This window comes from Lytechinus pictus, chromosome 19, assembly GCF_037042905.1.
Source record: "Lytechinus pictus isolate F3 Inbred chromosome 19, Lp3.0, whole genome shotgun sequence".
NCBI classification, from domain to species: Eukaryota; Metazoa; Echinodermata; class Echinoidea; order Temnopleuroida; family Toxopneustidae; genus Lytechinus; species Lytechinus pictus.
The window spans coordinates 7997983-8012362 of record NC_087263.1 but is presented as its reverse complement, the minus strand read 5'-3'; the positions used below and the strand labels follow the sequence as shown (position 1 = coordinate 8012362).

The window sequence follows — 14380 nt, the reverse complement described above, 5'->3', positions numbered from 1 at the left end:
GTTACAAAGTCAATGCACATTGTGTTTTCAACCAAAAATCCCAAATGTATGATTATTTTTACTTTTGCTGGTTTTATTTGCATTATCATATTTTATTTAACCCTAATTCTCCCGGGGGGGGCCATAATGGCCCCCCCCTCGACAATTTTCGCGATATATCCGCTGCGCAAATTTTTTTGACCTCGCCGCTTACTGACTTTTTACTTTCAAGTCTCGCGCAAATTTTGAGACCAAATTTATGACGCCCGGGTACGCGGTTCCGACATTACGCAACATTATGTAAGTGCATGTCAGACCCAAAATTGCTCATAAACGTGATTTCATGTACAAATCCAATACAAATTGTGTATTTAGCCAAAATTTATAAATATATCATTATTTCTACTTTTACTGATTAAACTTAATTAATTTTGTCTTGTTTATGATCAGAATTAAGTCTGGAACAATTTCCATTGAAAAAACAATAAAAAACAAAAAGTAAAAAAACAAAGAAATACATAAGAAATTCATAAAACAATAAAATACATAAGAAATTGATTTCCAAACCGAATTTTTTTTTATTGCGATTGTTAACAATACTACAAAGAATATTTTTACCAAAAATTAGCATTCTAGGAGCTTTATTTAGTGAATTAAAGCAAAAAGAATGATTTATGCATAAATTAGCATAATTAATTCATATAAAATAAAATCTCAATATTTTGGAAAATTTTACCACACAGCCTTGTAGATTACATCGTACACTACCAGCATGCAAATTTTTGCGTCGCTCGCGCGATCGGCGGCCGAGATCTTAGGGGGGGGGCCATAATGGCCCCCCCCCCCCGGTAATGACAAGAATCAAAATACCCCGGGAGATTTAGGGTTAAAATTGGATATTTGTATAGGTTATTATCTTTATATTCCCTAATTTCTATTATAACTTTGATATCTTTTGTAGGTTATTATCTTTATACCAATACACTCATCAACGGATTCACAGTCCAGCTAGACCACTCAAAATCATGTTTACTGTGGGATCGAAAGAAGCTGTTCTAGGATGGGTGAGTATCTAATGAAGGGATGTTTAAATATGTGACCTGACTCCCCTAATCCAACAATCAGTCACCCAAAACTAATGTTAAGATATTCATGGATCTTGGAAAGCACATTATAAGCTTTAAAATTATATATCATCGGTGGTCTGTATATCGAATCTCAAAATTTAAAAATTTTGAGGGCAGCGTAAAAAAGGCTGTATTTTAAAAATGTAGTAATGGTGGCATTCTCATACTGACATCAGCCTCCTGATACCTGTGAAGAATTCTTTCAAGGCAAAAGAAGGTTGCTTTCCATGTTATAACTCTAAACTCAAGCTTATTCTGAGCTGTCATAAAAGTAATTCAATTCAATGTCTTAATTTCCATATCAGTAAAAAATCAAATTCATATTTACAACACATGCATTCCGTAATTCATGTACAATAATATAGTAGATGAGGAAAAAGGGGGGAACTAAAAAGCGAAGCTTGTGGGTTAAATGTTCCCCCCAGGAACAAAAATTTAGTAGATTGTGTACACAAAGAAGATGATAAAAAAAAGCATTTAAACAGAGTAACAAAGCAAAAACAAAACAAACACATCCACACCACACAGTCAATCAAAGTATTTAAATTTTGAGATACGAGGTTTTACCAGCCCAGCCACAATAGTACTTGTCAATTTTTTTAATATCAGACTTCACACTTAATTGATTGAATGAAGAAGAAAGTAAGTGAGAGCTTCCATTAATTAGAAAGAAGGTTTGAAGCAATGACTTCACACAAGCAAGAGATTTTTCCACCATGTAATCTCGATGAAACATTTAGGCAGTCCATGTATCTAGTCTTTCATTTAACTTTTCAACTTCAAGAAGCAGAATTACTGCTTAACTCTTACTGTGCCAATACGAATACCCATTGACTGCCAGGGGTATTCGAGGGAATCCTAAATTGACCGAAACGTAAGCAGAGACTGATTTTAAAACGGTCATAACTCTTTACCCGTACATTGTATAATGAAACCTTCTACACATGAAATGGTGCATGGTTCATGGACTTTATGATCGTGTTATTATCTTTCTTATTCGCGTTTTAAGAAAATGAGAAAAAATGTATTATTTTACATTGTTTTTTTTTTCAATAAGTAAAACCTAGAAATTATAATTTCATGAACATTTCAACGAGCAAATAACTTGAAGAATTGTAGAGATACCAAGAAATTAAGAAGATAAAATGAAAGTTCAATGTTTACCCTTTTAAATGACGTAGATATTGATGAAATTGAACGAACAGAAATAACAAAAAATAATGCGCTGTTGAATGAAATACTATTTTGCTATTTAAGTTGCTTCCTCTGAAGAATACACACACAATTGAAAGCGACCTATTCCAAAAAAGGGCATTGTCTTTGATCAAGTGACCAATCACAGAACAGCTGCGATCCCCACACGAACACACACAATAATATATCAGAACCGTGTATCTTCAAAGTGTGGCCAACCGTACCCTTTCATTCGTGTAGTCTTCAAAATAAGACCCTGTGTTTTTTTTTATTTGTAGTGTAACAAACAAAGTTATTGCCAGTCAGAAGGAGACAAAATATAAAATTAAAGATGATATATCAAAATATAGATAAAGAGGGATCGGACAGATTCAGTACTAACAAGTTTGGGGTATAAAATCCCACAAAATGATATGGGCGTTCTTTGCAAAGTGCAAAAAAGCAAGAAAAAAAAAACGTTTATTTTTCGTGTATCAAAGAAGAGGATATGCAGATCAGTTACACACAAAAAATCAATACCAATTTTTAAAAAGAAAATAGGCCTATTTGATTTGTATTACTGGTCTGATCAAAGTAGCCACCTGTTAACATTCTCCGCGACTACATTATTTTGTTCATTCCACCAAGTCATGAACAATAGATGCCCAGACTCTTTTTCATGAGGAATCTCTAATCCGCGCTCCCTCCTGACCTATTGTCTAGGAGAGCAATTTAGCACAGGATGTTCATAGAAATCGGGGCTCACACACGTCTTTTGATTTGGCTATTCAATACTTTCAAAGGTTTCGATATTTATTTCTTTTTACATTTTACTTTTTTGTGGGTGACCCAGGTTAAAAGAAACCAATTAGCCCCCCCCCCCCCCTACATAAAAATCCGGCATCCACCTAGGGTCTCCCCAGCTCGTAGCACTATCCGTGGTAAAAAAAGAATAATTTGTTCAGATAACATAATGCACAATATATAAGAAATGTAATATTCAACCCGTTACCGTCATCATTTTCATTTCTACTCTCTAAGTCGTTCTAAAATCTCCTTGATAGTAAAGTCAATGCAGCAACTAACAGGTCGGTCTGATCGGTTTTGTTAATGTAACTGGCAGCTGTCCCGCCATATCCCTTTCTTTCTTTTCCTCAAAACATCTGATATTGCTGTACATACTCCGTTTACATTTTCTATTATCAATGGTTGGATTTAGCAAAGGAAAAACATCCACTTTGGAAAAAGAGATACATCTTTAGAGGAATAAAGCGTTATTATCGGAAGTTTTAATTATCACATTTTTTGCTTCTTCCTATTTTATTCGAGGAGAATATTGAACGATTCACATTTTTGTGAGAAGTTTAAATATGATACTGATTTAGCATAACAATGTCAATCATTTCTTTTAAAATGGTTTGGGTTATAAAAGACAAACGAATATGACCCGTTATTTACCTGATCTTAAGGTTATTAAGAGAGAGTTTGGCTGCAGAAGAAATGCAAAATTTTGATAGGATCACAACAATTATTTCTGAATAATAATCATAATGATGATGACTCTGATGGCAATAACATTAAAGGGATTAAAAGAAAATATTCATATCTTAATATATAGAGTAGAATTCACTGAGCAAAATGCCGAAAATTTCATCAAAATCGGATAACAAATTATAAAGTTATTGAAATTTAAAATTTAGTAATATTTTGTGAAAAAGAATTGTCATGAATATTCATTAGGTGGGCTGATGATGTCACATCCCCACTTTCCGTTTTCTTATGTTATTACATGAAATCATAATTATTTCATTATTTCATACTTGTGTGAATAATATGTCTCCCTTATAATGAAAGATGTTGCCGCAATAAATATCTAATGCATTAAATTAGTTGTCAATTAATTTTTTCTAGTGCTTGGAGGAAAAAAATTGAATAAACCTAATTTCATATAATAAAATACAAAAGAAAAAGTGGAGATGTGACATCATCAGCCCACCTAATGAATATTCATGACGACTGTTTTCACAAAATATTGCTAAACTTTAAAATTCAATAGCTTTGTTATTTGTTATCTGATTTTGATGAAATCTTTCGGTATTTTGCTCAGTGAATTATGCTCTATTTATAAAACTCTAAATACTTTCAGCCCAGACCATCCCTTTAACAATAATAAGAAGAAGGTGAAGGAGAAGAATAATGATGATAATAATAATTACAATAGCAATAATGATATAATGATTATGATGATAGTAATACTAATAATGATTGATTGATTGATTGACAACGAATTTATTCATTCCAAAATTTCAACAAAGTTACAAAGTAAAGCAAAATATAATATAACATTTTGAAATGAAATAGGAACCTTCTGGAAAGCAAAGCTTGTTATTGAAGGTTTCCTTCATGATGATAATGATAAAAGTAATAACAATAAATCAATAAATAAATAATGAGTGTGATTATTGCAGTGCGCAGACGAGAATTGGAAATGACAGCCTTCTTTACTCATATATTTATAACGAGAACAATTTTGTGAGAATGCTAAAAACAAAGTATAAGACCTTTCCCCCGCCCCCCCCCAAAAAAAAAAAAATCTCCCCCAAACCGTGCACATTTGCAGGCAGAAAAAAAGCCTTAACACAAGAATACTACCATACCGGCCTGCAAAAGACCCGATCGATAGCTCATGAATATTCATATAACAATAGCGAATGGGCGAGTAGTGTTGGGTGAGGAACATTGTACCGCTCTGTCATTGGTCAATTCCGAGCTGAATGCCTTCGCACATTCGCCTTTGCTCTGCCCATAGAAGTACGTGTATTGCTACACACAACCGTTATATCACACGTGTCTATAGGGGAAATCTTGATTCAGATCGCGGCAATATCCGAAATCAACTCTTCAAAATAATGATGCAAAAATACAATTTTACTCAAAAAATGTCTATGTAAACCACTATTTTTTATATGATAAAATTAATTTTGAATTAATTGCCAGTATAACAACATAAAAAACACAGAATATGGTGTTGATTTTCTGGCTGTAAAATTGGTTAAACAAAAAAAAGTTACTTGGGCACGTATACGTGCCAATGGCATTAGAGGGCTAAGGGCACGCATAGCTGCCAATGGCTCTTAAAGCGTTAAAATAAACTTATGATTTAATTTTAACCCATTTTAACCCCAAGGACAAATCATTGACATGAACTTCATGTGGAAACTACTTAAATCTTCTTCTATTGATTCATTTCAAATCATTCTTATATTAAATATCCAGGTAACAGGAGGGTTTGAATTGTTTGCTATCTTTGGGCCTCTAACAACGAAACAAGCTGCTATATTTGCCGTCAATAAACTACTCAAATGGATCAAGGTATTTATGAATTCATTGCATTGCTAATTTAAGAATTTCAGTGATTTTATTCCTTTAGAACAAGTTTTGGATTTGACAAAAAGTTTCTAGAGGATGTGCCAGTATATGCAGATTTTTTTCATTATTCTTATTTTGAGGGCCTAAAACACAAAATCTGGTCACTTTATGTCCTAAATGGGATAATAATAATAATACCAGCATGCTTGTATAGCGCATATCACTGCCAAATGCATCCCTATGCGCTCAATTTGATTTTATTACCCTGGCTTTAGCCCCGCTGCCTTTTACAATGCGGTGGCATGTCAAGGAATAAATTCCTGCCAGGTACCCATTTACCTCACCTGGGTCAATTGCAGCACAATGTGGATAAGTTTCTTGCCGAAGAAAATTACGCCCTGGCTGGGATTTGAACCCACGACCCTCTGTTTCAAAGTCAGAAGACTATTCCTCTGGGCCACAACGCTCCATATTTTTAGTTTTTTTGTTGCATTTGGCATCTGAAAATCTGCTATAGTTTACTATCAGTTTGGTCCAATGGTCGATTGGTCTACACAACACTAGGCCAGGGCCCCGTCTAACAGACTTACGATTGATCTGATCAATCTCAAGTATATGGAAATCCATCAATGTCATATTTTTTTTCTTTAGGAAATTTGCTAATGTCCTTTGAAAATAGAGAGAAGCAAATTGAATGGTCAAGAAAACTGAATCTATGAATATACATCATTTCTAGAAAATATTTTTAACTAACATGCATTTTAGATGTTGACGTTGCTGGCCGTCCATAGTCGCGATTGATCGAATCTATCCTAACTCTTTGTAAAACGGGCTCCTGGTATTATGTCCACTTAGTCTAATGCCCAGGTTGTCTCATTTTCACTTCATCTGCACTTTGTCAAATGAAAATTCAGTTTGTAAATGGTTCATCTAATCTTAGTAGGTGGTGTGAGGCAAAGTGGATCAAAGACAAAATTGATATCAACTAAGTTGAAATTGGACAAATTAGTAAATTGGCAAAATGGCAATTAGACTAAATGGTTAGAAGCCAAACTGATTGGTAGACGAACTAAGATTGAAGGACAAGTCCACCCCAACAAAAAGTTGATTTGAATAAAAAGGGAAAAATCCAACAAGCATAACACTGAAAATTTCATCAAAATCGGAAGTCAAGTAAAAAGTCATGACATTTTAAAGTTTTGCTTAATTTCACTTGACAGTTATATGCACATCCTGGTCGGTATGCAAATGAGGAGACTGATGACATCATCCACTCATGAAATATGAAGTATTGTAATTTTCTCCTCATTGTCAAGTGAAACAATGATTGATTTCTCCCTGAACATGTGGAATTAGCATTGTTTAATACTATATGGTTCTGTCAAGTTTGCCCTTATTGTCAAATCTGTAGGAAATGAAGTATTGTATAACTCAAACAATAAAAACAAAAGAAATAGTGAGTGATGGACATCATCGACTGTCTCATTTGCATGTCACTGAGATGTGCATATCACTGTTTTATGAAAAATAAGTGACACTTTAAAATGTTATAACTTTCTTGTTTTACATCCGATTTCGATGAAATTTTCAGCACTATGCTAGTTTGATTTTTCTCTGTTTATTCAAATCAACATTTTTCCGGGGTGGACTTGACCTTTAAACTATGTGGGATGAAAACAGAAAGCAGACAAAGCATTTGTAGACCACTTTCCAAAGAACTCACTTTGCGATTTTCATATATGTATAGCACACATATCCACCTTGCGAGGGGCTCAAGGCACTCTTATATTACCCTTGGTCAGCTAGTCTACCGATTCCGGTGCTCACAGCTTTTTGAGGAATTACTTCCTGCTGGTACCATTTACCTCACCTGGGTTGAGTGCAGTACATTATGGATCAACGTCTTCCATGTCTTAGTAGAACTGCAATGACTCATAGCACACATGTTCCTCGACCTTGTAGAAGAACTAAGATGAGATCTAGCGGGTGAGGACCCGGTGGCTATTTACCAACTATATTAACATATTGGCCCGAATTCAAAAAGGTGGTCTTGAAACCAACGGTTGAATCCATGGTTTATGCAGATTTCCTGTATAAATTGTGCTTAATTTAGCGCTTATCGGGAGCGTGCTTAAAAAATGTCCAATGCTGATGCGCGCTTTTGTCACAGTGCAAAAAATTGACGCCTGTTACCATGGTGATATACGCTATTTTATTCACTGTTTGAAGAGTAGACTCATTAATTCAAAATAGTGGACTCATGAATAAAATAGCGTGGATAACAACGGCAACAGGCGTCAATATGGTGCACTGTGACAAAAGTGCGCATCAGCATTGGACATTTTTTTTACATACGTGGTAAAATAAGCGTAATTTATACAGATAATCTGCATAAACCATGGACTCAACCGTAGGTTTTCAAAACCACCTTTGTGAATTCGGGCCTTTTTGGTTTCAAGGGAGCTTTTAACTCTTTTGTTATATTCTATAAATCTCTCATTGTTATTTAAATTTACAGAAAGAAGAAACCAGATTATTCATCTTGAACCCACCAGAGTATTGAACCAATACATGATGCTGCTGCTGTCGGGGTTACCTCATGCAAGGCTCTGCTGTTTCATCTGCTAATCTGAGGGACTTGTCAACAGCTAACGGTCAGTTTCTGTGGCATGCCAACTCCTTCTGTAAAAGAAGCCATTATGAGCCTCGGTGCTGTTTCTTGCACATGAGATGTGGTCGTGATATCCGTGATGTCAACTGCACGGAAGTGTAAGCCCATTTTGCTCCTTACCATCCAACTGGGGGGCTTTTCATGAAAAGTTTTTTCAATGATGAATAGCTCTCACCCAATCAAATACAAGGATTTCCAGTTGCAGATCTACCAACTGTCATGATTTCATCAGGATTGTCTTATTTTCACAGAACTTTCAGATTGGCCAAGAATCAGGATGTCCTGATTACTAAAATTTCATTTGAGAAAGAAAAAATGTGGGCAATCACCGTAGACCCACTCATGCTCCCAAGTCCTCAATACGTCTTAAAATAGCTTGGGCTTCTTAGGATTAAAGTTGCTAACATACAGCAATTTCAGGCCTAACTGCCTTCTTGACCCCTACATGGGGCTCTGGGCCCCCTGCCATTGGTTGACTGGATTTTGAGTTTCTAAACATTGGCAAGTACGCAGTCGCTTTTAATATCTGTAGGTGAGAATCTCTGACAAAAAAAATCTTCATGAAACAAACAGTTCGTGATAAATACTAACTTTTTTGCTCTTAGCGAATCAGATACAAGGATTTTCAGTAGCTTTTTACATCTGTTTTTGAGAATCTCTGACAAATATCTTCATGATACAAATAAGTCAGTGATAATCACTAACCATTTTGCTCTTAGCCAATCAGAAACAGGGATTTATGGGGGCCGTTTCATAAAGCTGTTCGTAAGTTAAGAGCGACTTTAAGAAAGACTGGTGATCCTTTCTTGGGGTAAATAATATACACAAAAACGTTCATTGGCGAGGGTTTTGCGCGTAAGAAAGAATCACCAGTCGTTCTTAAAGTCGCTCTTAACTTACGAACAGCTTTATGAAACACCCACCAGGTAGCTTATTATAACAAATTGTCAGTGAAAATCAGTATTTATTTCATGAATTCCAAGAATGGAATGCTTGATATATCAAGAAATGGGATATAAAGTAGAAAACGGCTGGACACATGTACAAGTACAGCACGTTGTCATAGGCCAGCTAAAATGTTCTGGGCCCCATTGCATAAAAGCTAACATTTTGGTAACTTTGCCATCCAACTGTAAATTGTATGGAATCCTTGTTTTTGATTGGTTGGTGATCAGCATTACCATGGTAGTTACCATTGGATGGCAAAGTTACCATAATAGTAACTTTAAAGCAACAGGGCCCTGGTGGGTGTTTCATAAAGCTGTTCATATGTTATGTGCGACTTTACGAGCGACTAGTTATCCTATCTTGCGGTTATTTGTGAACTGAATTTCATTGATGTTGATTAAGCTCCTAAGAAAGAGTTACCAGTCATTTGTGAAGTCGCTAGTAACTGATGAACAGCCCTAACAACACCTACCAAGTGTGACAGGGAAATGCAATTTTAGATCAAGAAATGCATTTTGTTCACAAACAGAGAAAAAAATATCAAGATGTCGAATTCCAAAAAGCGATTCTTGATTTCAAGAAATGGAATTAAGAAAACGGCTTGCAAATCATCAGAGTCGTCGTTGACAAAACAATTTGGACTGTCGGAAAGCTGCAATAAAAAGATGCATTGCGTCCTTAAAGTGGGATCCTGCTAAAGCATGCAGCAGATTCTCATAACATGTTGCCTTAGACCATGGTCTAACTCTGTTGTGTAATTATGGGAAGCAGAAATTGTCAAAATCATGTTTACATTGTATGTTTTTTATGTTTAACCCTATGTATCATTATTATTCCTTTTACTGATTAAAATCAATCAATTTCATCTTGTTTATGGCCAATATAAAATCCCCGACAATTTTCATTCAAGAAACAATAAAAAACAACAAGTTGGAATAGCAAGGAAATACATAAGAAATTTAGAAAACAATAAAATACATAAGAAAATAGATGTGATGTTGAATTTTGTTAAGAGTACATTTGATCAGATTCCTATAAAGAGTCTGTAAACCCAAAATTAGCATTTTAGGGGCATTATTTATTTAATTAGAGCAAACTTTTGATTTTACACATAACTATAGATGAGTTTTCGCAGAATTTGATCTTATAGTTTGTAGATTATGCCATGGGTAACTCGCGTGCCAATTTTTGTCGTGATCGCGTGATTGACGGTCGAGATCATAAGGGGGCTGTATCGCACCCACACCCACACCCCCCCCCCTCCCGTCTTATTATGCCTCGAAATAGCCCAGTCTATTTAGGGTTAATACTAGTATTTTGTTTCCCCATGGTTCAATGACAAGGAAAGCCATTTTGGTTTATACATGAGGTCATATACCGATTCCCACCAAATTTTGGCTGTGGAGGTATTTCATCATGCTCTACCAAAATATAGTATCAAAAACGCTGACATGCAACAAGGGAAAATTGGTATTTCCTGAAAGATATGAATGATTTGAGAGTCAAATGAGTTGATTGCTCAGCCTGTACTGTTTGAGGTAAGCACTGTGCATGTATGCGTTGCAATATGCTATCCATGGTTAAACCACGTCGTTAGACCACAATTAAGTGAATATCAAGGTTTGGAGCCTGTAACACACAGCTTAGCAACGATCGTAGAATAATTTTTTTCACGATTGATTGCATTGACTGCAATGTACAATCAATCATAAAAATCAAGCATACGATCAATCATTATGCTTTGTGTTACGGGGCCCAGTATGTACAAATTATGAAACAATCTCATAAAGAGCTACATTCACGAGGTTCCTTATATATCTGGTTACAAAAATATCATTTCGGTTGTCAGTCACTATTACTTACAGTTGTTATTTTTTCACTTTTGCAATGTTTGTATATTCTAGATACATGTGTACATATTACTTTAAATCATTTTGTATTTATTGCCATAGAGAAAGATGTATTTATTGCCATGGTCTAAGAAATTTCACCACAAATATTTCTCCGGTATCTGAATAAAGTTAGTTACTTTGAAGTAGAGGAATTTACTTTTGCAGCATTAAATTGATTTTGGGGTGGTGTTATTTTTGCATTTTTCCCCAATCATTACTGTATTGGAGAAATGCCTATTAAACAAAAATATTGGTGAAGGTTTGAGGACATCCATCAAAGATTTATTTATTTTTTTTTATTTGAATTATTTTGTTTGTGACATAAGCAAGCAGCTTGAACATGATATATCATGTATTAAAAAATTGGTGAAATAAAAAAAAAAAAGAAAACCGTTTTTATTGTATATTCAGTACATCAACAGAAATGTTATTTCCATCTGCTCTTGAAAGAAAAGAAATAGTCACAAACCATCACAAAATTGAAATAAATGCATTTTATATTACAAAACATAGAGGGCAGTTTCATAATATGATGTGCCAAATCAAAAAATTATAATTCTCAAATTTTCTTAATCTTTAATGGATTTTCTTGAAACCTTCACCGGTATTTTTACTATTTTTCTTGTATTTTTACAACAAACTTTATGTCAAGGTTAACATCCCCTTAAAAATCTTATATTACTTACATACACCAGTGAATAAAAAATGCAATGAACTTTGAATATTCCAAAGCAAGTTTAGTGCAAATAGCAGAAGAGTTTGAATTTCCTTGCTAGAATGCTCCCCAAGTAATAGAGAAAGTGCATACAATATGTTTGGGCAAACCACAATGTGATATTTCTCATGCACTAAAAGGGATGCTCCGGCCTGAAAATACTAGTAGTATATCTTGATAAATAGAGTAACATTCAGAGCAAAATGCTGAAAATTCCATCATAATCTGATAACAAATAGCAAAGTTAATGAATTTTAATGGTTAGCAATATATTTGAAAACAGTTTTATGCACGTCGTCATGAATATTCATTAGATGGGCTGATGATGTCACATCCCCACTTTCCCTTTTGTTATGTTATTACATGAAATCATAATTCTTTCATTTTTTGTCTCGCCTGCGTAGCGGAGCGAGACATAGGTATCACTATTTCCGGTGTCGGCGTCGTCGTCAACAATTGTGTTGTACACCCAATAACTTTCTATAGCTTCGAGGTGGGATCACCAAATTCACACCAGAGGTCCATCTCCTGAAGGCACAGGTCAAGTTCGAATATGAGTTGAATTTGAAGAAGGTCAAAGGTCAATGAACTTTCCATGACTGGCACTGTGCTGTGTTGTACACATAATAACTTTCTATACCTTCGAGGTGGGATCACCAAATTCATACCAGAGGTCCATCTCCTGAAGGCACAGGTCAAGATCGAATATGAGTCGAATTTGAATAAGGTCAAAGGTCAATTAACTTTCTATGACTGGCACTGTGCTGTGTTGTACACTTAATAACTTTTTATATCTTCGAGGTAGGATTGCCAAATTCAAACAAGAGGTCCATCTCTTGAAGGTGCAGGTCAAGTTCGAATGTGAGTTGAATTTGATTAAGGTCAAAGGTCAATGAACTTTCCATGACTGGCACTGCTGTGTTGTACACACAATAACTTTCTATAGCTTCGAGGTGGGATCGCCAAACTCATAACAGAGGTCCATCTAAGTCATATAGCATACATGTAGTTTTGACATGCAGTCTCTTCATGACTGCAATATGCAGGCGAGACAACGCTTGGCGTTTGCCTTGTTTTTTCATACATGTGTGAGTGATAGATCTCCCTTGTGAAATAAGTCGCAGCAATGAATATCTAATGCACTAATCAGTTTTTATTCCAGTAGTTTTGTTTCTTGGAAAATGTTCGAATAAACCTAATTTCATATAATAGAAAACAAAAAAAACAAGTGGGGATGTGACATCATCAGTTTGCTCATTGAATATTCATGAAGAAACGCCTAGAAATTTTTCACCGGAATAATTCAAATCTTTAGAATGCCATAACTTTTGATAAAATTTTCAGTATTTTGTTTGCCTGATTTTTCTAAATCTGTTTAAATCATGTTATTTTCAGCCTGGAGTACCCCTTTAAAGACGTCGCTTAGATGTATTAATCAGAAGTTAATTCTGACTCAAAGTTTATCTTAATGAAAGCAGAACAAATTCTGACAAATATTGAAGTTTTTATGAAATACATAAAAGAATGACAGATATTTTGGGACATCACAGAGTATCAGCTCCTCCGTATGTCGTATGATTTAAATTCCACAAAATGTAATTTTCTCTGAATATTGAATGCAGTATTTTTTGTTTAACCCTCTCCGCATTGATGTTGCAATTTTTCACATTTGTACAATTAAATTCAACAATCGTAATAATTAGTTTTCTCCCCGACTTTCAAATTAGATAAGCTAATAAAAGGCAACAGTTCTTGGATGACATCTATATGATAATGATAATTATCAATGGTGCAATATGGATATCTTGAACTTAAGAAAATAACATGGAAACAATTGTCACTTTTATACCCCAAAATTAATTCAGCGTGCAAAGAGTTAATAGATATGGCATCAGACACACCATGTCATTTTCCTTTCTATCCAAAAAATATTTTCACCATACTTTTAAAGAAAAAATTGAATTTATGGTAGTTGTATTTATTACATAATACGGTATATGGAGGAGCTGCTTGAATATGTCGTAACAAATAGATGATGGATTTTTAACCCTTCACCAATACGTTTCCCTAATTTGTTCTGCTTTTATTAAATCAAACTTATCGCCTTTGTGAACTTCCCCTTTGCGTGCTACATAAGATGTGGTATCATTATTTATGGGAGGGATTATCATCACTTATCGGCACCATGTGCTTGTACCTATGAAGTGATATAATGTGTGTCAGTTACGTCTGTAAATATCTAAATGGTTTCTAATGAAAATGACATGTACATACCAAATTATATATTATTTGAAATAAATAAGAAAGATGTATGACTACAAACTTGTGAGTAGTAATACAAGTTCTTTTTTTTGTATATTTGATTTCAAAGTTGAGTATATTAGATGTCTCTGTTTTGAGATATTTCATAGTTTTATTTGGTCAGGTTTGGATTTCAGCAGCAAAGCCCCCTCGTCCTTTCTATTTCCCTATCCCTCCCTTTCCCTCACCCTCTTTCTTTCTTTTT

The 14380-nt window shown here is 34.7% G+C and overlaps 1 protein-coding gene across 1 annotated transcript in view; it reads left to right on the top strand.

The window, feature by feature from the left end:
• LOC129283203 (protein SAND-like) overlaps positions 1-11315 on the top strand; it is a 33028-nt gene extending 21713 nt beyond the window's left edge. The window contains exons 11-13 of the mRNA XM_064113763.1: positions 941-1043; positions 5556-5651; positions 8167-11315. Coding sequence (XP_063969833.1) covers positions 941-1043; positions 5556-5651; positions 8167-8211 — 244 coding nt within the window. The 3' untranslated portion in view covers positions 8212-11315. The remainder of the gene's footprint in view (positions 1-940; positions 1044-5555; positions 5652-8166) is intronic.
• The last annotated feature ends 3065 nt before the right edge of the window (positions 11316-14380 follow it).